The sequence below is a fragment of the Staurois parvus genome, unplaced genomic scaffold, assembly GCF_062004578.1.
Source record: "Staurois parvus isolate SC_StPar_1 unplaced genomic scaffold, SC_StPar_1.0 ptg002112l, whole genome shotgun sequence".
Lineage (NCBI taxonomy): Eukaryota > Metazoa > Chordata > Amphibia > Anura > Ranidae > Staurois > Staurois parvus.
Window position 1 is genome coordinate 131346 of NW_028319908.1, and position 25155 is coordinate 156500.

General features: G+C 46.8%; 1 protein-coding gene across 2 annotated transcripts in view; it reads right to left on the reverse strand.

The window, feature by feature from the left end:
- The window catches only part of NAV2 (neuron navigator 2), a 103678-nt gene that overhangs the window by 68171 nt on the left and 10352 nt on the right, over window positions 1-25155 (reverse strand). Inside the window, exons 2-7 of one of the 2 annotated variants that reach the window (XM_089664946.1) lie at window positions 20286-20424; window positions 17845-18127; window positions 17061-17754; window positions 15418-15870; window positions 11593-11658; window positions 2445-2489 (exon numbers count right to left, since the gene is read on the reverse strand). In XM_089664946.1, coding sequence (XP_089521072.1) covers window positions 2445-2489; window positions 11593-11658; window positions 15418-15870; window positions 17061-17754; window positions 17845-18127; window positions 20286-20424 — 1680 coding nt within the window. The remainder of the gene's footprint in view (window positions 1-2444; window positions 2490-11592; window positions 11659-15417; window positions 15871-17060; window positions 17755-17844; window positions 18128-20285; window positions 20425-25155) is intronic. The other variant, XM_089664948.1, reaches the window with a different exon arrangement.

A 25155-nucleotide genomic window follows, 5' to 3' on the forward strand; every position in this document is an offset into this window, starting at 1 on the left:
TTTTGGGTTAGAAGTGTATCTAAACCCACGAACAAAAATGTATCTATTGCAGCTAACCAGTCTTAGATGTGGTAACTGCGTTAGCTTTCTTTTTTGCAGACTTTTTAACTTCATTTTCACTAAGTGATCTTGCCAGTAATGCACTCTCTGTTCCAGGGTAACAATGCTCCCTCTCTGTACTGTAGGTATGGAGGAACAACATTGTCATCCTATGACCGGAAGTGTGTTAGGACTACAAAACATTCCTCCTCCCCTCTACCCTAGTATCTACCAAAAAAACAATCAAGTTTTGAGTGGACTTGGAGTTAGAGCCTCTTTGAGTTAGAACCTCTAAAGCAGCATTTCTCAACCGTTTTGTATAACAGCAATCCTTGAGAAAAATTTTAGGTCTTGGAAAACCCTTGCTAGAACCAATTTATTGGGAGTCCATGGTAAACATGTCCCTTACATTGGTGGTCAGTGGGAATAATGTTCCTTAAATTGGTGGTCAGTGGGAAGAATGTCCCTTACATTGGAGGTCAGTGGGAAGAATGTCCCTTACATTGGAGGTCAGTGGGAAGAATGTTAATTACAGTGCTGGTCAGTGAGAGAAATGCCTCTTTAAATTGGTGGCCAGTGAGATAAATGCTCCTTACATTGGTGGTTGGTGGGAAGACTGTCCCTTACATTGGTGGTCAGTGAGATAAATGCTCCTTCCATTGGTGGTCAGCGGGAAGAATGTTCCTTACATTGGGGATCAGTGGGAAGAATGTCCCTTACATCGGTGGTCAGCGGGAAGAATGTTCCTTACATTGGTGGTCAGTGGGAAGAATGCTCCTAACATTGGTGGTCAGTAGGAAGAATGTCCCTTACATTGGTGGTCAGTAGGAAGAATGTCCCTTACATTGGTGGTCAATGGGAAGAATGTTTCTTACATTGATGGTTAGTGGAAAGAATGTTCCTTACACTGGTGGTTAGAGTGTCATTCTTACAGGCAGCTAAAAAGATAATTGGAGTCCTGCTCCTGACTCCACCAAGTGGAGTTGGCCCTGGAAATATGTATTCACCATCAAATGGGATGTCACGTAGCCACCGCTCAAGGAACCCCTAACAACCACTAGAGCAGCCTTTCCCAACCCTAGGGTTCCTCCATGGGTTGCTAGGGGTTCCTTGAACAAAGAGTAATTTCGGCCAATCCGATAAGTTGTCACTGAAACCAATGAACTTTTTAGGTATCTGTCAGAGTATTTCCACTGACCACAAATGTATGAATAATTCTTCTTGACTATCACACTAATGCACAGTGACTCAGTAATTTTTAGCAGGGGTTGTCTGAGACCGATGCATCATTTCAAGTGTACCTCTAGATGAACCCTTGAGTTCCACAGAACCTGGATGAGAATGGATGCTCTACCTCAGGGTTTGAGTTTCTCAAACAGGGTTCCATGGAACCCTAGATTTCCTCCAGAAGTTGATAGGGGTTTCTTGAGCAACAAGCAATATCTGCCTCTCAGGTAAGTTCCCACTGATAGCATTGATCTTTTTAGCTATCTGCAGAGTTAATTCTTCTCAATGACCACAAGTGTGAGGAGCATTCTTCCCACTGACCATCACTCGAATGTATCATGAGTTGTAGATATAGCAATTTTTAGCAGGGGATTGCCTGAGACTCAAAATATATTTTAAGGGTTCTTCTGTGTTGAAAAGGTTGAGAAAGGCTGCTCTATAGTGTTTTAAATCCTGTTCGTATTTCAACTTTGACCCGTCAGGTTAAGTAACGGGAATTTTATGGCAAAAAACAAGACCCTATTTGATGACCCCAACAAAGTACATGCTGGAAGACAGCACCAAATCTGCCAGACATGGCTCTCTCTGTCCTTTCTTGTTTCCCAGTGTCAGCGAAATGCAGCAGTTTATTTAGAAATCATGAAGTTTAGACATTGAGCAATAATTGCAAAACAGGTACACTGCAATAAACGACATGCAAAAACAAACAAAAAACAAATATATATATATATACACACAGACACACACACACACACAACAGAAGTATTATTTTTCATTGAAATGGATATCTATTCCTCAGCTGGGAATTCGATTTCACATTTCACTCTCTTTGATTGTAAGGATGTAATACGCAATGGTCTTATTAATACTTTAGTAACACGAAACTCAGGGTAGGCAATGGCATACTCCCATTCCACGCATTGGATGCGTTTTCACTGCTACCCAATTTTTCGACAATATTAGTGAACATTTACAATTATTGTGACTTTCTCCGCATTAGTACATTCAATAAAATTCTGCCGGGTTAACAATAACATATGGTACAACATCCCACCAAGTCCATCACATGCAACACAAAAAAACCACTTTGAATATTGGCCGTACAAACAAGAATGCAAAACTGAAAACACGGAACGAGGCTTCAAAAACCACAACAGAAGTCACAGCGGTGCCGATACCTGAATCCCTTCTTAGGCAATGTGTTTCTATCGAGCTGGGGGTCACTGCAGCAAAGTTAAAAGAGGAGAGATCATTTTCGTGGAAGTGGAAAAAGGAAGTGGAGATGGACCAGCCAAACGTTACAGCGGAGGGGGGGGGGGGGGATGCTCAAACACAAACGTGCAAAAACACAGGAGCGTGTGAAACGTGCAAGGTGAACACTCACAAGTCACAGTTGTGAGGAAACGACACTCAGACCAGTGCGGATGTTAATGAGATATTTAAAGCGTAAATGCATTTGTCCAAAAATGTCCTATTATAAGGCAAGGCGGCAAAATCATCAATTTCGTAAGCAGCGATTATCACCAATGAGAGTCCCTGGACCTGTGTAAGTATCTAGAGCAGTGTTTCTCAACCAAAGTGCCGTTTAGGTTCTCTTTGGGAGCCGTGAACCAGTTTGCCCTGGATGTGAATGATGTGCTGCCACGGTTCAAGCTGGCCGTCAGCACCCTAACAACCAGTGAAGCTCAGGGGCAGGGGTGGACTGACCATTGGGGTACTTGGGCACTGCCCGTGTCAGGAATGGACTCGCCAATGGTGGTGGGACTCATCTGCCGTGTGGGCTGCAGTACCAGGGTTGGCCAGCGGGTGCTCTCAGCAACCAGAAGCTCACTCCTGCAATCGGCCATCACCTGAGGCTGATTGCAGGAGGCATATTTAAGTAATGGCCAGACCTGCAGTCAGTGTCTTGGTGTATGTTTCCTATGAGCCCCTGTACCCTGTCTGCTTCCTGCCTGATTCCAGATTCTGCTTTGATCCGGACTCTGAATGAACTCCGCCTGTCCTGCCCCGGCTATTCCTGACCACTCTCCAGCCTGCTCCTTTGGTACCTTGTCTGCCTGATTGTTCCTGACCCGGCCTGTCTGACTACGCTCTTCCTGCTCCTTTGTTTCTTGTCTGCCCCGATGGTTCCTGACTCGGCCTGCCTGACCACTCCACCTCACCAGCCCTGACTGCTCTTGTCTGTGTACATTTCAGTAGCAGTTGGAGGTTTGGTTTTGTTATATTTGTGTATAACCTTTAATAAATTATACTGTTACACCATACTTGAGCCTGCGTTTCCCTGTGTCAGTTCACACATCTCTGGTCTTACCGGGAGCCCTGACAGCCCAAGGGCCTAGGGTCAGTAGGGGGCCCCATGAGATGCCCCTGGTACCTTAGATAGTCTTTTTTGGGTGTGGTTTGAGTGTGGGCGAGGACACAGGGGCCCCATGATCCCCTATTGCCCGGAGGCCCCATGAGTTGTCAGTCCACCCCTGCTCAGGGGGCAGTACCCATGGTGTCCCAGCCGTACCATGGCAATGCACAATGCTGATCCAGGGCAGACAGCATGCAGGGCCATCCACACCATTCAAGAGAGGTCAGAGTGCACGTCTTTCCAGGCCTGTTCTGCTTCTGCTGTGTTGTTGGAGTAGCTGTGATAGGAAGAGGGGACTCTATGATGGGGGGGGACTCTGATGTATAGGGATGTCTTCGAAGGGAAAGATGCGGATTCTGATGTGTTGAGAGGTTTTTTGGATGGGGGATGCTGCTGATGTGATGATGGGGGGGGGGGGGGGACTCTCCGCCAAAAAACCACGCTCTCTGATGTGTTTTGCCCCACCAACAGGGGACTTAGTCATCGATAAATGGTTTTGTGAATGAAGAAAAAGGTTGAGAAATGCTGATCAAGGGTGTGGCAAAACAGCTTTATTTATGGTCACCTGGGGAAAACGCACTATCACAGCCTGTGAGCCTTCATAGTCCTCTTAGTACAGGCTTCCTGCACAGTTAACAATTTAACATATACAGCTGTATTGCACAGTTCAGATGTAGCAACCAAAATGCCTATGTCAGCCTTTCTCAACCTTTTTAACCCCCAAGGAACCCTTACATTAATTTCCAGGTCTCAGAGAACCCAGCTAAAACCAATTTGTTGGTGGTCAGTGGGAAAGGTTCCTCATACAATGGTGATCAGTGGGAAGAATGCTCCTTACATTGGGGGTCAGTGGGAAGAATGCCCCTTACATTGGTGGTCAGTGGGAAGAATGTCCCTTACATTGGGGGTCAGTGGGAAGAATGCCCCTTACATTGGTGGAAAGTGGGAAGAATGCCCCTTACATTGGTGGAAAGTGGGAAGAATAATTCCAATATTGGTGGTTAGTGGGAAGAATGTCCTTTACATTGGTGGCCATTGGGAAGGATACTTCTAATATTGGTGGTCAGTGGGAAGAATATCCCTTACATTGGTGGAAAGTGGGAAGAATAATTCCAATATTGGTGGTTAGTGGGAAGAATATTTCTAATATTGGTGGATAGTGGGGAAGAATGCTTCGTACACTGGTGATCCGTGGGAAGAATACTTCTTACATTGGTGATCAGTGGGAAGAATGTCCCTTACATTGGGGGTCAGTGGGAAGAATGTCCCTTACATTGGGGATCAGTGGGAAGAATGTCCCTTACATTGGTGGTCAGTGGGAAGAATGTCCCTTACAATGGTGATCAGTGGGAAGAATGCTCCTTATATTGGTGGTCAGTGGGAAGAATTCCCCTGACATTGGCAGTCATTGGGAAGAATGTTCCTTACATTGGGGGTCAGTGGGAAGAATGTCCCTTACATTGGGGGTCAGTGGGAAGAATGTCCCTTACATTGGGGGTCAGTGGGAAGAATGTTCCATACATTGGTGGTCAGTGGGAAGAATGTCCCTTACAATGGTGGTCAGGGGGAAGAATTCCCCTTACATTGGTGGCCAGTGGGAAGAATGCCCCTTACATTGGCGGCCATTGGGAAGAATGTTCCATACATTGGTGGTCAGTTGGAAGAATGTCCCTTTCATTGGTGGCCAGTGGGAAGACTGGATCCTTACATTGGTGGTTGGTGGGAAGACTGTAACTTACATTGGTGGTTAGTGGGAAGAATGCTCCTTACATTGGTGGTTGGTGGGAAGAATGCTCCTTACATTGGTGGTTGGTGGGAAGAATGCTCCTTACATTGGTGGTAAGAATGCTCTTTACAATGGTGGTCAGAATAACACCTTTACAGACAGCTGAAAAGATTACTGGTGTCATGTAGCTGGCTCTACCAAGTTAAGTTGGCCCTGGAACTATGCAGCACCATCAAACTGAAGATCAATCAGCCACAGCTCAAAAAACCCCTAACAAACTATGGAGGAACCCCAGAGTTGCACAGAACCCTTGTTGAGAATGGCTGGCCCATGTGGTCTTTGCAGCGATAACAGCAGATTGGAAATGTGTCGTATACTAATATGGGTCATCATGAGCAGAGCCAGTACAAGAATAAGGGAGCTAAAAAACGAATCAAACTGCATAGAGTGGTGATCATTTGCCTGCTATGCCTTATAACATTACAAGGTGTGGTTGGATAGGAGCTGAGCAGTATAAATATAATAACTGACACTGTTTCCAGCGACGTTAGGCTGTAATTATAGCGATCGTTTAGAAAGTGCGCACACCTCATGTGACCTAGATTTCCCCTAGTTATAACAAATATCGACTTGGCTGCCAACCAACCCAGGGCTTGTGCCAGCAGGGTGAAGGAGAATATATTAATCAGGCTGACGTGATGATAAACCTGGAGAAGCTTCTTCTAGGAGCTTGTAAGACTAGGGAAAAAAAGTTTCTTAAAAGGGATTCCAATCCAAATTTTTCAATTTTTTGGCACCAAATTTGGTGGCACTCATAGAAGGGAAATATAATATTTAGATTTTCTAGCACATAAACGCACTACTGAGGCTATGATGGAAATTATGGGGCCCCACACAGCTTACCTGACCTTCCCCCAGCCTGGGTGTATGGCCCAGAGCATGGCTCCAGCCGCATGAACTAGCCACTCGTTCATGCAAACAGATTACCTGTGTGAATGACCTCCTAATTATGTTTTACTTTTATTTTTACAATTTAATTTAATAAAAAAAATTTTTTACAAGCCCTTGGGGGGCTTTGGTGAAATATCAGGGGTCTAAACAGACCCCTGATGTCTCGCTTTTCAGACAGAGAAAGTGATTGAGGACACAGATCCCTCAATCCCTCTATCTGCAGAATGAAGGGACAGGAAGTGGTCTGTACAAAGGCTCCCTGTTCATTCACAAATTGAAGCAGAGTTGGGGTGGGCGCATGCAGTGGGATCATAGCTACAGGAAGTTGGTTGAGCCAACTGTAGATGGGGGGGGGGGGGGAGAGATTACTATAACCAATCCTACTCTGGCTCCCCCTGCAGTGGCTGGGAGAGGAGGAAAAGCCAGCTGCACTACATCAGGAGGAGGACACCAAGTTTAGAACGGTCTTCACCATAAAGCTGCCTGCCTCCCCCCCCCCCCCTATTGAACTGACGGGACCTGAGCCCCGTACAAGAAGGCTGGTGCAACCCCCTTATTGGCCGCCATGGATGGCACAACATGCCACCGCCTCACTGAACTCCCCCCTAGGTATGTAAAAATATTGGCACACCTGTTTTGGGTGCCAAGTAATGTCATACCCCCCCAGAAAAAAAAATATCACTAACTAATCCCTAAATTCTAATCCACGAACCCTAAGCTTGCAGTTTATCCCCGGGGAGGGAGTTATGACGATAGCGGTCACATTGATATCAGCACCGATATCACAAGGGAAGCTTTCTGCAGTAAAATACAACACCCCAAAAAAAATCTGCACCCCAAAACAAAACCCCAAATGTTTGTGCTGAACACTATCGGCCAGGGTTATGGGCATAGAAGGCCAACAGCGTCTTCAGGCACAACCCCTCCCCCCCCAATGATGTTGCAGATGTGCGGTTAGATCTACCTGGTAACAGGTAATTGTGATTGGTAAAGCAAGCATGCAGATATGGTAAAGCCAATGTTATGTTACTTTGTATGGAGTTTTTTTTTATTTTTATTTTTGGATAATAGGATCAAGAAACGTTCTGTCTATACTTAGTCTTAGGTTGTATGTCGGGGGTCAGAGGTCACCTGAAGAAGTGGGATGTTGAGCATATACGTGGCAAATGTTGTAAGCAATTTCAACCGGCCTTCACTTAGAATATTAAAAGAATGATAAAGTAGCACTGGAACCTTTAGAACTGTCCTTTTGGTGTCCATTCAGGTTGCAGCCGTGTTCAGTCCGGGGTTTCTGGATTCTGGGTTGGCAGTCTCTGCATGCCAAAGAATTTCCACAAAGTCCTTAGTTTGTGTTATAATTATATGAATGTGAGATTGTCGCACCAACCCTCAACCAGCTGCTGAGGAACTTTAATATTTAATTGGTCACTATACCTTTCACATTGTGTTCCTTACTCAGTCCAGTTTAGTTTGTATACATTGTTTCCAGTCCTCAAGCCAGGGCCGGGACAAGGCGCGGGCAAGAGGGGCGGCTGCCCTGGGTGCGGTGGGGATTTGAGGGTGTATTTCTGTTAGAAAGGGGGATTTGTGCTAGTAGGGATGATTGGGGGGGATTTGTGCTAGGAGGGGAAATTTGGGGAGAGGATTAGTGCAAAGATTGGATTTTGGGAGGATTTGTGCTGGGAGAGGGGGAAAGGATTTATGCCCAGAGGGTAAATTTGAGGGGTAGAGGATTTGTGTGGTTGGGGATGATTGGGGGGATTTGTGCTAGTAGGGATGATTGGGGGGGATTTGTACTAGGAGAGGAAATTTGGGGGAAGATTAGTGCAAAGAGAGGGGATTTTGGGGGGATTTGTGCTGGGAGAGGGGGAAAGGATTTATGCCCAGAGGGTAAATTTGAGGGGTAGAGGATTTGTGTGGTTAGGGATAATTGGGGGGATTTGTGCTAGGAGAGGAAATTTGAGGGGAGGATTAGTGCAAGGAGAGGGGATTTTGGGGAAATGTGTGCTGGGAGAGAGGGAAAGGATTTATGCCCAGAAGGTTAATTTGAGGGGTAGAGGATTTGTGCTAGGAGGGAGGATTTGTGCTAGTAGGGATGATTGGGAGGATTTGTGCTAGGAGGGGAAATTTGGGGGGAAGATTCGTGCAAGGAGAAGAGATTAGAGGAGAATTTGCACTCGGAGAGAGGGATTTGGAGGGAGGAGGATTTATGCTCAGAGGGGAAATTTGAGGGGTAAGGATTTGTGCAAGGAGGGAGGATATGTGCTGCTAGGGATGATTGGGGGGATTTGTGCTGGGAGGGGAAATTTGGGGGGAGGATTAGTGCGAGGAGAGGGGATTTTGGGGGGATTTGTGCTGGGAGAGGAGAAAAGGATTTATGCCCAGAGAGGAAATTTGAGGGGTAGAGGATTTGTGCTAGGAGGGAGGATTTGTGCTTCTAGGGATGATTTGTGCTAGAAGTGTACATTTGGGGTGGGGGGAGGATTAGTGCAAGGAGAAGAAATTAGAGGAGAATTTGTGCTGGGAGAGAGGGATTTGGAGGGGGGAGGATTTATGCTCAGAGGGGAAATTTGAGGGGTAGAGGATTTGTGCTAGGAGGGGGCATTTGTACTGCAAGGGGGGGGGTTGTTTGTGGAGAATTTTGGCTTGTGGGGAATTTATTCTTAGGGGATAAGTGTGAAGATTAATGTGCAATTTTTTTTTTTGGGGGGGGGGGGATTTTTGATGACACATAATGCTCATACATTTAGGGGGAGAGACGCCATTGGACATCTTCACCCTGGGCGTTAGATGACCTTGGTCCAGCACTGACTGAAGCCCTGATGAAGGGACGATCTCTGACTCCCGAAACGTGTTGGGTTGGTTATATACAACCAAAGCCAACCTGTTGGGTTTTATGACCGTGCATTAAAATGGAGCCATATTGGAACTTTTTAGGTAGTTGTAAAGGTAGAATGTTTTTGTACCTTAATGCATTGTCTGCATTAAAGAAAAATGGTGTTAATCACATCCAGTGAGCAGAGAGCGGGGGGGGGCAATGAGCAAGCTAAGTGCCCCCATAGCAAGCTGCTTGCTATGGGGGCACTTGGCAGGAGGGAGGAGCCAGGAGCACCAGCGGGGGAACCTGAGAAGACAAGGATTGGGTCTGCTTTGTGCAAAACCATTACACAGAGCAGGTCAGTAGGACATATTTGTTAAACGTGGACAATCCCTTTAACTCATGGCTTGGCGCTTCAAACTGGGATTCATAGTCATTCACAAAACTGAGTAATCAATGCAAAGAGCGGCAAACAATTCTGAAGCCATAACAGTCAGGTCGGTTGGCGGTGGGCTGCCTTGCCACTTAATTGGTTGGTTTTGCAATCAAATGCTGGTTGAAGAAAGGTAAAGTTGTCGTGTGTGTCCAGCTGCCATGTCAACAATCTCACCTAAAACACGGCCTGGCAGCTCCTGAGACGGAACAAGTGAGCGCTGAAGGTCAAAGAAACAAAAAAAAAATTGCAGCCTCAAGAGCTAGGAGACAGTGTATGAGGTCGGTTTGTTATGCAGTCTCAGGAGCTGGAAGACAGTGTGAGTTCAGTTTGTTATGCAGTCTTAGGAGCTGGAGGGCAGTGCATGGGATCAGTTTGTTATGTAGTCTCAGGAGCTGGAAGACAGCGTGAGGTCAGCTTGTTATACAGTCCCATGAGCTGGAAGACAGTGTATGAGATCAGATTGTTATGCAGCCTCAGGAGCTGGAAGACAGCACGAGGTCAGTTTGTTATGCAGTCTCAGGAGCTGGAAGACAGCTTGAGGTCAGTTTGTTATGCAGTCTCAGGAGCTGGAAGACATGTGAAGTCAGTTTGTTATGCAGTCTCAGGAGCTGGAAGACAGCGTGAGGTCAGTTTGTTATGCAGTCTCAGGAGCTGGAATACAGCTTGAGGTCAGTTTGTTATGCAGTCTCAGGAGCTGGAAGACAGCGCGAGGTCAGTTTGTTATGCAGTCTCAGGAGCTGGAAGACAGCGTGAGGTCAGTTTGTTATGCAGTCTCAGGAGCTGGAAGACAGCGCAAGGTCAGTTTGTTATGCAGCCTCAGGAGCTGGAAGACAGCGTGAGGTCAGTTTGTTATTCAGTCTCAGGAGCTGGAATACAGCGTGAGGTCAGTTTGTTATGCAGTCTCAGGAGCTGGAAGACAGCGTGAGGTCAGTTTGTTATGCAGTCTCAGGAGCTGGAATACAGCTTGAGGTCAGTTTGTTATGCAGTCTCAGGAGCTGGAAGACAGCGCGAGGTCAGTTTGTTATGCAGTCTCAGGAGCTGGAAGACAGCGTGAGGTCAGTTTGTTATGCAGTCTCAGGAGCTGGAAGACAGCGCAAGGTCAGTTTGTTATGCAGCCTCAGGAGCTGGAAGACAGCGTGAGGTGAGTTTGTTATTCAGTCTCAGGAGCTGGAATACAGCTTGAGGTCAGTTTGTTATGCAGTCTCAGGAGCTGGAAGACAGCGCGAGGTCAGTTTGTTATGCAGTCTCAGGAGCTGGAATACAGCTTGAGGTCAGTTTGTTATGCAGTCTCAGGAGCTGGAAGACAGTGCGAGGTCAGTTTGTTATGCAGTCTCAGGAGCTGGAAGACAGTGTGAGGTCAGTTTGTTATGCAGTCTCAGGAGCTGGAAGACAGTGTGAGGTCAGTTTTTTATGTAGTCTCAGGAGCTGGAAGACAGCGCGAGGTCAGTTTGTTATGCAGTCTCAGGAGCTGGAAGACAGCGTGAGGTCAGTTTGTTATGCAGTCTCAGGAGCTGGAAGACAGCGTGAGGTCAGTTTGTTATGCAGTCTCAGGAGCTGGAAGACAGCGTGAGGTCAGTTAACAGGGCATCGACTGTCAGATATCTGCTAACCTCCGATCCTGCATACCCAAAACTACATTTTCATAATCACGCCTGCAGTATTATAACAGCCCACAGGCTGACTATTCAGACTGTTGCAAAGCTCATTCATGACCGGTTCTCTTTACACCTCACTGCTCAATGTCAACAAATCCTAAAAGCGGTCTATAAATACGCAGTCAGAGCCGCTTATCCAAGCAGGTGAGAATGATGACGGACAACAGAGGTGATGACAAGCTGTCAGGCCGCATGCCAGAGAGAGAGAAAGCCGTCTGCCAGCAAGAAGCTCTCGATGGGATCGTTGCACTGGACCACAAAACACCGTGAATGGGAACCGCAAGCAACAGGCAGTGGCTCGTTCCCACAGGTAAGACGACAAAGAGCAGCCTGCCATGCGGACATAAGACGGGCGTTGTGTACAGCCATGACAGACGCAGTTACCTGTCCTGCTTCCGGGGAAGAGTGTTTCTGCTGAACTTAGGACTAGCACCAGGGGAGGACAGAGGGCTACGGCGACAGACCGACACCAAGCACAAAACAAAACAGCATTCAATTAAAAATCACAGATTAGAAAAAGGAAACAAAAAAAATCAACTCCGCCCCAACAATGGTTTTCCTGGATTGAATCGCCCCACTGGATACCTACATCTTGCGGTGATTCCAATGGTGGGAATTTCCCGTAAAAAAGATCTAACTCCGCCCCTCTGACCAAACCCCGCCCCAGCAGAACCCCTGATTATTGGGGTGGGTGACACCATCAAATTGTACTGGATGTGTTCCAAACCTGCCCCTCTGACCAAACCCCGCCCCAGCAGAACCCCTGATTATTGGGGTGGGTGACACCATCAGCTTGTACTGGATGTGTTCCATCACTGGAAACCCCCAAGAAGGATTATATTCGGAAGTTTCATTCAGTGTGCCAGCAAATGCTTAAATCTCACTTCTGGTATTAGTTGATGTTTAAATATTAATTCTTTTGTTTGGTAATTATATAATTTTCCTTTGATATACCTTTAGACTGCTTCGGCGGTGAATACCAAATGTATTAAAAAGTTATATAATTTTTATTTCGTATTTTTGTAAAAAACACAGCAAGAAAGGAAAAAATACAGAAACATAAAAACAATTTCAGTATTAAGAGAACTGAGATTCAAACTTGATTATATATTTGAAGTTACTCCCTACATGTTTCGCCCTCACAGGCTTCTTCAGGGGAGATTTTTTGAAGGAACTTCAACTGCCAAGGCAGTCTAAAAGGTATATAAAAGGAAAATTATATAATTAAATAATTATATAATTACCAAACAACCTTAAGGTTGTTTGGTAATTATATAATTTTCCTTTGGTGTACCTTTAGACTGCCTCGCCAGTTGAAATTCCTGCAAAAAAATTTCTCCTGAAGAAGCCTGTGAGGGCGAAACATGTAGGGAGTAACTACAAATATCTAACCAAGTTTGAATCTCAGTTTTACCCTTAGAAAGGAAAAAATACAGAAACATAAAAACAATTTCAGTACTAAGGGGAAAACTAAGATTCAAACTTGGTTAGATAATTGTAGTTATTCCCTACATGTTTCGCCCTCACGGGCTTCTTCAAGGGAAAATTTTTTGAAGGAATTTCAACCATCAAGGCAGTCTAAAGGTACATCAAAGGAAAATTATATAATTACCAAACAACCTTAAGGTTGTTTGGTAATTATATAATTATTTAATTATATAGTTTTCCTTTGATATACCTTTAGACTGCCTCGGCAGTTGAAATTCCTGCAAAAAATCTCCCCTGAAGAAGCCCGTGAGGGCGAAACATGTAGGGAATAACTACAAATATCTAACCAAGTTTGAATCTCAGTTTTACCCTTAGTACTGAAATTGTTTTTATGTTTCTGTATTTTTTCCTTTATGTTGTGTTTATAACAAAAATACGAAATAAAAATGATATAACTTTTTAATACATTTGGTATTCATGTTCACGCACCCCGAAAGTCACATCTTCTCTATTGAATATTTATTTTAAATAAGTAGCAATGATGTTTTTCGAAGCTGAAAAAAAAAAAATGTGATGCAGGTGCCGCCTTCTCTGATTCCAGTGTACTGGGGAAGGACGGGCCCCACTGAGCCGGGGTTGTTGGGTAAGCCGTAAGACCGCCTGGAGTGGTATCCTTTGTTGGTATTCCATGTTTTAGATACACTTGGATTAAAAGCAATTGAAGTGAGCGCATAACTGTGATGGGTAAATAAAGGAAAGAGGGCTGTAAGTTTGTTGTGTAAATGTTGGAAGGAAGGAAGGAATTTTGTGCTGCGTCCCAATTTGCTGATTCACCATCAGCTGCGAAAGGCTTCACCGCTTCAGTGCAAACCATTCTATCCTTGTCTCTGTGTGTATCTGATGCGGGCTGGAATCCCGGCAGGAGGAGCCGCTACGGCAATGCCACAGGGATACACACGGCATTGTGACATTAGACAGGATCTACAATACACATCCACGGATGTATCAACAGGCAGCACATGGTTTCCTCACTATACAGGTGCACCTCGGTTTACGAAGTTAATGCGTTCTCTGAGATGTTTCATATTGAGAAAAATGTGCAAAGCCGAAACGCGGTTTCCCATAGAAATGCATTGAAAACCAATTAATCCGTTCCGGAGGTCAGAAATAAGTAAAAAAAAAAAAAGAAGTCGCTGTCACTATAGGTCGGTGCCGGTTTTTAAATGTAATTACCAGCTTTTTTTTTCTTCACTATAGCTCACAGAATCAGCTGTCACTTTCCCCACAGCTAAAAGAAACAAAGTTTCTTTGTATCGAGTTAAAAGAAACAATGTTTCCTTTTAGTTTCTTAAAAGAAACAGTTTCCTTGTATCGAGTTAAAAGAAACAATGTTTCCTTTTAGTTTCCTAAAAGAAACAAAGTTTCCTTGTATCGAGTTAAAAGAAACAAGGTTTCCTTTTAGTTTCCTAAAAGAAACAAAGTTTCCTTGTATCGAGTTAAAAGAAACAAGGTTTCCTTTTAGTTTCTTAAAAGAAACAAAGTTTCCTTGTATCGAGTTAAAAGAAACAATGTTTCCTTTTAGTTTCCTAAAAGAAACAAAGTTTCCTTGTATCGAGTTAAAAGAAACAAGGTTTCCTTTTAGTTTCTTAAAAGAAACAAAGTTTCCTTTTATTGAGTTAAAAGAAACAATGTTTCCTTTTAGTTTCTTAAAAGAAACAAAGTTTCCTTTTATTGAGTTAAAAGAAACAAGGTTTCCTTTTAGTTTCTTAAAAGAAACAAAGTTTCCTTTTATCGAGTTAAAAGAAACAAGGTTTCCTTTTAGTTTCTCAAAAGAAACAAAGTTAGCTTTAGCTCCAAAAAAAGCCGGCAATTGGATTTAAAATTTGGCACCGGCATACACTTCATATTGCGAAAAAAATGTGTAAAAAATTCATAAACCGAGGCGTTATTTTCAATGGATTTTCATTCGTAAACCGAAAATTACGTTTACCGAGGCGTTCGTAAACCGAGGTGCGCCTGTATTTGTATCCAACTAATGGAGGTCAGGTGTGCATTGTAAAGGAATTTCCCCAAAACATTCTGGGAGCTGGTCTAAATGCTTTCATTTTATTGGTTGGGGCCGCACACAAATCGCATGTGATTTGCAGAGGAACGCGGTGCGGTTCCTGTGTGAATCACATGCGATATACCGCACCGCATATATGTGATCCCGGGCTTAAGCAATAAAGTTAGGTGACCTCCCTACCCCCAGCCTGTAACTGGAGCAGCAACAGGCTGGTAAGGTCATCCCTCTGCTCTTTTCTCCTATAAGCACATTTGCACACAGTCAGGGGCGGACTAACCATTTAGGCACTCGGGCACTGCCTGAGGGCCTGGCATCAGTAGGGGGCCCCATGAGATGCCCTGGTAGCTTTTATAGGCTTTTTTGGGTGTGGTGTGGCCCCATGATTTCCTATTGCCCAGGGGCCCCATGAGTTGCCAATCCGCCCCTGCACACAGAACACCTGATTGAACCCCAGTGCTGTCCTTCCCTCTCCCAGTCTGAATGCTGCTGTACAGGCGACTATTAGTGGGTGAAATGAAGCTGAATTTAGATATATTGGTTGCGTTTAAAACAAACAATATCGAACGACATAACTGCCTCTGTTGGCGTTTTGCTTTCATAACTGCCTGGAGTTCACCTTTAAATGGTAACTTTTCAGCACCGTGCCCCCCCCCCCCCCCCGGGGCCTGACCCGTGTTCCCCAACAGGACGGTGAAGAGAAATGCAGACTTGCTCACCTCTCTGACATTGCGGTCTTCACACTATTTGTCCTCACAAATCCAGACATGGAGTCATCCCGGGGAGATGCGGTCAGAGCGCTGGGCGAATTATTGCTGCTGAGGGAGATGTCGATCGATTCACAGCTGGTGTGAAGGCTGCTGATGGACTGAAACCCCAAACCGTCCTTGCTGACGGCGGAAGAGCTGCTGGCGTTGGTGCCCCAGGTTAAGCTATTGGAGGGTGCGGAATAGGCAGAGCCGGGGCTGGAGGCCAGGGGAGACGGGTTTAGATCCATGCCTTTCCCGTAGAGAGGGCTGCTGCCTCCGCTGCTCAGGATACCGCTGCCGGATGGAGAGTCTGGATGAGAGGAGATGCTCATGGTGGCGTGGGGGTTGGAAATGATCACAGAGTTTTTCATGTTCTCCGAAGTTGTGACCGGGCCTGGTTTATTGGGCTTTCCACCAAAAAGCCTGGAAATGGGAAATTAGAATTGGGATGTTAATGAAACCATGTCAGCTAGTGGAAGGGTGCTGTACATAGCTTCCTGGAAACATCACAGCACCCTGCTTCAGTATTCCTCCCATGATCCCTCAGTCCTGAAGCAAGCAGTGCATCCTACAGGGATTGCAATTGCGACCCAGTCCCATGCTCCAGGGGGCCCGTGCGGAGGGGCGGCATACAGAGGAACTGATGCCCTCCGTTTCCCTCCAGCTGCTGAAAGCCAGCTTTTCCTCCTCTCCATCCTGCACACATTCAGCGGCTGAAGAAGGGAAATGTGGGGGTATCAGTTCCTCCGTTTGCCACCCCCCCCTCCCCTCCTATCCAGGTCCTGCTGCCCTTTTGTGCTCTCCTCACCCCCCACCCCGCAGCTGGGTTCCCCCCTACTCTCTCCCACTGGCTGCTGAGGACGATGTGTCAGGATGGAAAGCGGGGGAACCGGATGGTATATATGTCATTTACTGGACCCTTCCTTTTCTGAAAGGACAGAGTCTGTGATCAGTACTGATTACTGACTGTTCATTCTTAACTGAGGCGTAGTAAACGGTTTACTATGCTTCGGTTTGTGAATGAACAGGGAGCCTCTGTACAGAGCTGTTACTGTCCATTCATTCTGAGGCTGCAGAGATGTAGACGGAGGGCTGTGTCCTCAATCTCCTTTCTCTGCCTCATAAGGTGAAACATCAGAAGTCTGTTTAGACCCCTGATATTTCACCAAAGACCCCCCAAAGGGGCTCACAAAAAAACTAAAAATAACAAGAAATAAATGTGCAAAAAAATAACAAACTAAATTAAAATGATAAAAAAAAAAAAACCTACTGACACCAGTGGCGGAACTATCAGGGTTGTAAAGGTCACACTTGAGACCGGGCCCTAGCGTTCTGCCACCGTGGGGGGGGGTGGGGGGCAGGACGGCAGGGCCCACTGCAGAACATGCTACTGGACCGTAATTAAGGGTCAAAAGGAGTAAAGGGGCCTGGGATCAGTGGGAAGGGCCCAAGTGGGGGAAGGGGGGCCCTTCATGCTTTGTTGCACTGGGGACCTGAAGGTTCTAGTTATGCCTCTGATCCTAGGTAATGCCCATATGTGATGCTGAGCTGGAATCCAATTAATTAAAGGGGCAGACAAGAAAGAATCAGGCATTGGGTATGCAGCATCATACCTGCGTAATGTGGGTGAAGATACATCGGGGTATTTATTTCCCGTCTGGCGGGTACCACCAGGGGCTCCTTGTGATGCTGGGGTCAGTTTCACGGAGTTGCAGGACGCTACACTCTCATTGTCCGAGGAGATCCCTTTCTCGCGGTCGGTCTGGTTTATCAATCCTGGCACCGAGTTTCCAAGGGTCACTTTTCCGGCCTCCCTCATTTTAGGGATGGGCAGCCCGGCGGACTTGCTGCTGATGTTGGAGTCGATGCTGCTGGTGCTCGATCGGTTTCCGGCGCCACTGCGGGATTTACTGGGCCGGGGTAAGCTGCGGTATTGAAGGTTGGTCCTGGCACTAAGCTGTAAGTAGCCATCATCTTGGTGCTGAGAGCCATCTATGCTGGCCTTTCGGTTCGCAGACCTGCCGATGAGTCCAGTGGATTTTGGCATTTTTCCTAAAGTAGCAGAGCCGCTGGTGATGGTGGCGCCACTGGCGGTTATGATAGGCATGCCAACGACTGTGCTTCCCGGCTTCTTAAAGCCAAATGTGTTGGTGTTTGCCGTAATGGCCCTGGAGGTATTGCTCGGAGGTTTCTTGGTCTCATCCCCACTGCTGCGTCCGGCGTCCGACGGAGAACGCTTTACCTGCGCAGACTTTGGAGAATGACGGCCTTTCTCAGAGACCTTGGCGTCGTCAGTTTTCCCCGTGCCTACGAATTTAAAGAAAGGACAAAATGGGTCGCTATGGGCATGGAGCGCGGTCTTTCCTCCAGACCTATGGGCTTTGAACTCTCTCTTACCTGTCCCGGGAGTCTTTAGTGTCCCCGATGGTTTGGTCCGAGGTGCCGTTATCCCCACCTGCGCCGTCATCCCCCTCCGCCAGGACCCAGTTTGTGAGATGACCGTGTTCTTCCTCCCGGACGTGCTTTTGTCAGACTCATCCGAGAGGTCTGAGGGGTTTTTCCTCCATTTACAACCGGACTCCATCTTCACTCCGCTATCTGATCCACCATCTGACTTCTTCAGATCTTCGCCAGACCACAGGGTACTGCGGTCAATGTGCAGATGCTTCTCTGCATCCGTCTGCAGGGAAGATAAAGGTAGAAGGTTCAGACATGACAAGCCTTTCCACCTTCCCTAATATAATATGATCATACAGGGTTGTCACCAACTTCACATTGCCTACTTAGAGCTCTTCCCATAACTAATCTTTTATTCACGTGCAACAAGCCTTTGAACTTGCTAGAACATCTGACTAGTCATTTCCCTAGCACAGCCCCCCTCCCTACTTGCACGTCATAGACCCTCTCCTCTTTTGAGAGTGTGTCATTACTGTCTGCGCTGGCCCAGCTCCTCCACCCCTTCCCTCATCTCTCTTCATAATCTTGTGTTTCTGCCAGGGGAGCACTGAGTCTGCAGGGGCTGCTGACATCACAGCCAAAATGGTGGCACCCAGCAGCAGTCTCGGCTTTTGGATGTCTACACAAGGAAGGCTTTTACAGGTTGGGTTTTTGGGTGTTTTGGGGTTTTTTTTCCTCTACATTTTCCCATTATTTCTTTCTCCTTTACATATGTGATGTGACTGATGATCGGGGCTTGCTCTCTCCATTATATATTTGATCTGACTGATGATCAGGGTTTTCCCTCTCCTTTATATATGTGATCTGACTGATGATCGGGACTCGGTCTCTTCTTTATATATTTGATGTGACTGATGATCGGGGCTCTCTCTCTCCTTTATTTGTGATCTGACTGATGATCGGGGCTCTCTCTCCTTTATTTGTGATCTGACTGATGATCGGGGCTCTCTCTCCTTTATATATGTGATCTGACTGATGATCGGGACACCGTCTTTCCCTTTATATATGTGATCTGACTGATGATCGGGGTTCTCACTCTCCTTTATATTTGTGATCTGACTGATGATCGGGACACCGTCTTTCCCTTTATATATGTGATCTGACTGATGATCGGGGCTCTCGCTCTCCTTTATATATGTGATCTGACTGATGATCGGGACTCCATCTCTACTTTATATATGTGATCTGACTGATGACCGGGGTTCTGTCTCTCCTTTATATATGTGATCTGACTGATGACCGGGGCTCTCTCTCTCCTTTATATGTGATCTGACCAATGATCAGGACTCTCTCTTGCCTTTATATGTGATCTGACTGATGATCGGGGCTCTCTCTCTCCTTTATATATGTGATCTGACTGATGATCGGGACTCTCTCCTTTATATATATATATGATCTGACTGATGATCGGGACTCTCTCCTTTATATATGTGATCTGACTGATGATCAGGACTCTGTCTCTCCTTCATATATGTGATCTGACTGATGATTCGGGCTCTCTCTCTCCTTTATATATGTAATCTGACTAATGATCAGGATTCTGCCTCTCCTTCATATATGTGATCTGACTAATGATCAGGATTCTGCCTCTCCTTCATATATGTGATCTGACTGATGATTCGGGCTCTCTCTCTCCTTTATATATGTAATCTGACTAATGATCAGGATTCTGCCTCTCCTTCATATATGTGATCTGACTAATGATCAGGATTCTGCCTCTCCTTCATATATGTGATCTGACTGATGATCAGGGCTCTCTCTCCTTTATATATGTGATCTGATTGTTGATCAGGACTCCGTCAGCCAGATCACATATATAAAGGAGAGACAGAATCCTGATCATCAGTCAGGTCACATATATGAAGGAGAGACAGGGCCCTGATAATCAGCCAGATCACATATATAAAGGAGAGACAATCAGGATTCTGTCTCTCCTTCATACATGTGATCTGACTGATGATCAGGACTCTCTCTCGCCTTTATATAACAGATCTGGGAAACACTTTGAACATGACTCCTAACACATGACCTAGAATCATTTTCGTGTCCTGAACATGTGAATGGAGCTGACTGTTGGAGCACTGAGGGTGCAGTATTTCATGTGGAAGTATTTTTTGTTACAATGACTTATCTATTATTATTTTTTTCAGACAACTACACAGCCCTCTCTCTTATATCTTTATATTATGTGCAGTAAATCAATTGAAGTGCCTGAAAAGTCCCAGTGTGTGTGTCTCTAGTTCATGAGAAGTCCCTGAACTTGTGTCGGATCCTATAATCTGATTACTGGCGTCCAATTGTTGTTCCGTATGTTTGGGATTCCATCAGGAGTCTGCGAGACCCGTATCATTACACAGATGGTAGGTGGTCGGGTAGGGTACCTGCACGTCCAGGTTCTTCCTCGATGATGCTGGCGTGTTGGCATAGGAGCTGATGGAGGAGCTGGTGTTGATGTCATCGGTGCTGAGGTTGTCGATGGTATCGCTGATGCCGCTGCTCACCGAGCTGCTGTCGTCCCAGCTGAAAGAGACACAAGAAGCCTTTTTATAAACCAACCGCGTAGAAAATGCCAAAACAAACTGCAAAGCCCCTGGCTCCCAGCGAATCCCAGCACTCTGCGCCGCCATCACACCTCTGTACAGCACACAGACCTCACTTGTTATGAAATATCTCACTCCCAACACACAGGACCCAACCTAGGAGGCGCCGATGAAAAAAACGGTTTTATTAGAGGAAGAGAAACCGGGAAATTTCCAACAGACAAAGTTATAAAATGCCCACCCGAACTCCCGCACATTTTATGGACAACATTTAAATGACCCCCTAAACGGCAGTTACCTCCTAAACTGGTTCATGCAAAAGTGTTTCATTGTATGAATATATTCCTGACATGTCACAATCTCCTAGATTGTAAGCTCCCAGGATCAGGGCCCTGCTAACCCTCTTGTATTGAACTGTAGTGTTGCTGTATTGTCTCCCGTTATATTGTAAAGCGCTGAGCAAACTGTTGGCGCCATAAATCCTGTATAATAATAATAATAATATATAAATCCTGTATAATAATAATAATATATAAATCCTGTATAATAATAATAATATATAAATCCTGTATAATAATAATAATATATAAATCCTGTATAATAATAATATATAAATCCTGTATAATAATAATATATAAATCCTGTATAATAATAATAATATATAAATCCTGTATAATAATAATAATATACAGCAGCAGTATTTTTCTGAAACGTTCCACCTTATATCATTAAAAACCGTTTGTGAACTCCAGACTTGATCTAGCCTGAGATGTCAGCAGTCTGCTGCAGGCAGGAGGAAGCATTTCCTCAGTCTTCTCTCCCACAAGGGTCAGACTACAACACAGCGACAAGATGAGAGGCTGCCACAGGGGCTGATTTGTGTCAAACACAGCCAAGAACTGAACCGACACCTGGATCTACTCATCTCTGAGCCGGCATCACAGTACAGGAGGTAGACAGTGACTGTGGATGATGCCTGAACAAAGATGGTGCTGTACTTCTGAGCTGATCTGTGCCAGACATTTGTGAACACAGCCAAGAACTGAACACACACCTGGATTTACTCATCTCTGAGCCGGCATCACAGTCCAGGAGGTAGACAGTGACTGTGGATGATGCCTAGGCAAAGATGGTGCTGTACTTCTGAGCTGATCTGTGCCAGACAGGGGCGGACTGACCATTTGGAAACTCGGGCACTGCCTGAGGGCCCGGGGTCAGTAGGGGGCCCCATGAGATGCCCCTGGTACCTTTTTCATAGGCTTTTTTGAGTTTGGGCAAGGACACAGGGGCCCCATGATCCCCTATTGTCCGGGTGCCCCATGAGTTGTCAGTCCGCCCCTGGTTAGGAACCTAAAAGAAGCACACTATAATAGAAATACGCAGGCTGCCACCGCTAATCCCTTTCTGAAAAAGCTGAAATAGTTCCTGTCATGTTGAATGAGCATTCATGCTCACATAATGTGACTTTACTGGCTACATGCTGGTTCCAGGCAGTGCCAGGACAAGGTGCCCAAGGTGAAGATGCCAAACTGCACCCCTCCCCCTGGTGTGGGCACTCTGATCGTCTTCTGCAGACAGGATTATCTATATGGATACTACAGTTGTGAGGTGCAAAAAAGAAAACAAAAAACTTTTCACCAAACTGACACCCTTGGAGTACCAGTACCTGGTGCCGACCACACCCACCTAAGCATGCCACCAGTGAAGACAACGGACCTCACCACCGGTGAAGACAACGGACCTCACCACCGGTAAAGACAACGAACCTCACCACCGGTGAAGACAACGGACCTCACCACCGGTAAAGACAACGAACCTCACCACCGGTGAAGACAACGGGCCTCACCACCGGAGACATCACTGCTCCTCTGCTCTGCCTCCTTCGGTGAGGGGGGGCAGTCCCCAGGCAGCAGGATGGGTCAGATGAGAAAGGCGTGTGGGGGCTCTCAGCATGGTTGAATGTAATCTGAAGGCTGCTGCCCCCAACCCCGACACATAGAGACACTGTGCCCAGGGCAGCTGGCCCTCCTGCCCCCCTCATCCTGGCCTGGTTCCAAGTTGGGAATGAAAGGGGTGGGGGGTATTAGCTTGGTTAAATGTATGCAAAAGGTTGCTGCCCCCCCAACACATAAAGACACTGCACCCATGGCTGCCCCTCTTGCACCCCCTAGTCCTGGCCTGGTTCCAAGTTGGAATGAAAAGGGTGAGGGGGATCTTAACTTGGTTGAATGCACTCTAAAGTCTGCTGCCCCCACCCCCAGCACAAAGACACTGCGCCTAGGGCAGCTGGCCCTTCTGCCCCCCCTAGTCCTGACCTGGTTCCAAGTTGGGAATAAAAGGGGTGAGGGGGGCTCTTAGCTTGGTTAGATGTACTGTAAAGGCTGCTCTGGTCCCCCTCCCAACATATAAAGACACTGCGCCTAGGGCAGCTAGCCCTCCTGCCCCCCCCCCCAGTCATGACCCGCTTCCAAGTTGGGAATGAAAGGGGTGGGGGGGGGGTATTAGTTTGGTTAAATGTACTCAAAAGGTTGCTGTCACCACAACACATAAAAACACTGAGCCCATGGCAGCTGTCCCCCTTGCACCCCCTAGTCCTAGCCTGGTTCCAAGTTGGGAATGAAAGGAGTGAGGGGGGCTCATAGCTTGGTTAAATGCACTCTAAAAGCTGCTGCCCCCACCCCCAGCACAAAGACATTGCGCCTAGGGCAGCTGGCCCTCCTGCCCCCCCCCCCCAGTCATGACCCGGTTCCAAGTTGGGAATGAAAGGGGTGGGGGGAGGGGTATTAGCTTGGTTAAATGTACTCAAAAGGTTGCTGCCCCCCACAACACAAAGACACTGAGCCCATAGTAGCTGCCCCTTTTGCACCCCCTAGTCCTGGCTTGGTTCCAAGTTTGGAATAAAAGGAGTGAGGGGGGCTCTTAGCTTGGTTAGATGTACTGTAAGGGCTGCTATGCTCCCCCTCCCAACATATAAAGACACTGCGCCCAGGGCAGCTGGCCCTCCTGCCCCCCCCCCCCAGTCCTGGCCTTGTTCAAAGTTGGGAATTAATGGGTTGAGAAGGGTGCTCTCAGGTTGGTTCTTGGTTGCTGCCCCTCCAACTCATAAAGACACTGTGCCCAGGGCAGCTGCCCCTCCTGCCCCTTCCCCCCCAGTCCCGGCCTGGTTCCAAGTTAGGAAGGCACACAATCGGCACACCTGCCATAGCGGTCTTGCAGAGGGAAAATGGTGCACAAACCATGGCCCGTGTAATGATGGATCCATGCACACTGCATTCACAGCATAGCCCGTTGTATGATGGATCCATGCACACTGCATTCACAGCATAGCCCGCTGTATGATGGATCCATGCACACTGCATTCACAGCATAGCCCGTTGTATGATGGATCCATGCACACTGCATTCACAGCATAGCCCGTTGTATGATGGATCCATGCACACTGCATTCACAGCATAGCCCGTTGTATGATGGATCCATGCACACTGCATTCACAGCATAGCCCGTTGTATGATGGATCCATGCACACTGCATTCACAGCATAGCCCGTTGTATGATGGATCCATGCACACTGCATTCACAGCATAGCCCGTTGTATGATGGATCCATGCACACTGCATTCACAGCATAGCCCGTTGTATGATGGATCCATGCACACTGCATTCACAGCATAGCCCGTTGTATGATGGATCCATGCACACTGCATTCACAGCATAGCCCGTTGTATGATGGATCCATGCACACTGCATTCACAGCATAGCCCGTTGTATGATGGATCCATGCACACTGCATTCACAGCATAGCTCATACGGGTTTCAGCTCCAGAGATGCTCCTATTCCAGGTTCAGGGCCGCTCATTCACAAAAGTGCAAATCTCCGCACACGGATCCGGCAGTTAGAGAGATGCCATAAGAAGGATGTTTTATGCACAAAAACGTCTGCAGGATTTCTAGGCTCACGAGGGGTTTCAGGTTCACAAGGACAAGTAGGGAGGTTTACCTTCAATATCCTGTATGTAGTCCTCCTGATAGGCGTCCCTCTGACATGTCGTATGATAGAAGGCAGACTTCATTCCCCGAGTACAGAGCGCTAATCTCCGATTTCACCGGCACTATTCTGGGCACCAGCCTGTTTATGTTATGAGGTCTGGAGGATTTGGATCCGTCTCAACAGTTCCGTCGGCTGCCAACAAAGGCCGGGCACGGGACCCTGAGAGGCGGCCCAGGAACTGGGCCAGAAACATTGGAAACGCCACAAAATGCTGAGAATGAGCAACCATGGATTTACCAGCAGGGGTTCAAATGCCCCCGTGGACCGGCATGGTTACAACATGAATCAAACGTGGCCCTTCCTGTGCCCAGTGCAAGAAACACATCTACACCCATCTCCAAATACATTTCTCCCAACAGACTTATTAAATCTGACCTCCGGCCTTCCCTCTAGTCTTGTACAGGTGTACCGGCTCCTCCCCTTCAGTCTTGCACAGGTGTACCGGCTCCTCCCCTTCAGTTTTGCACAGGTGTACCGGCTCCTCCCCTTCAGTTTTGCACAGGTGTACCGACTCCTCCCCTTCAGTCTTGCACAGGTGTACCGGCTCCTCCCCTTCAGTCTTGCACAGGTGTACCGGCTCTTCTCCTTCAGTCTTGCACAGGTGTACCGACTCCTCTCCTTCAGTATTGCACAGGTGTACTGGCTCCTCCCCTTCAGTTTTGCA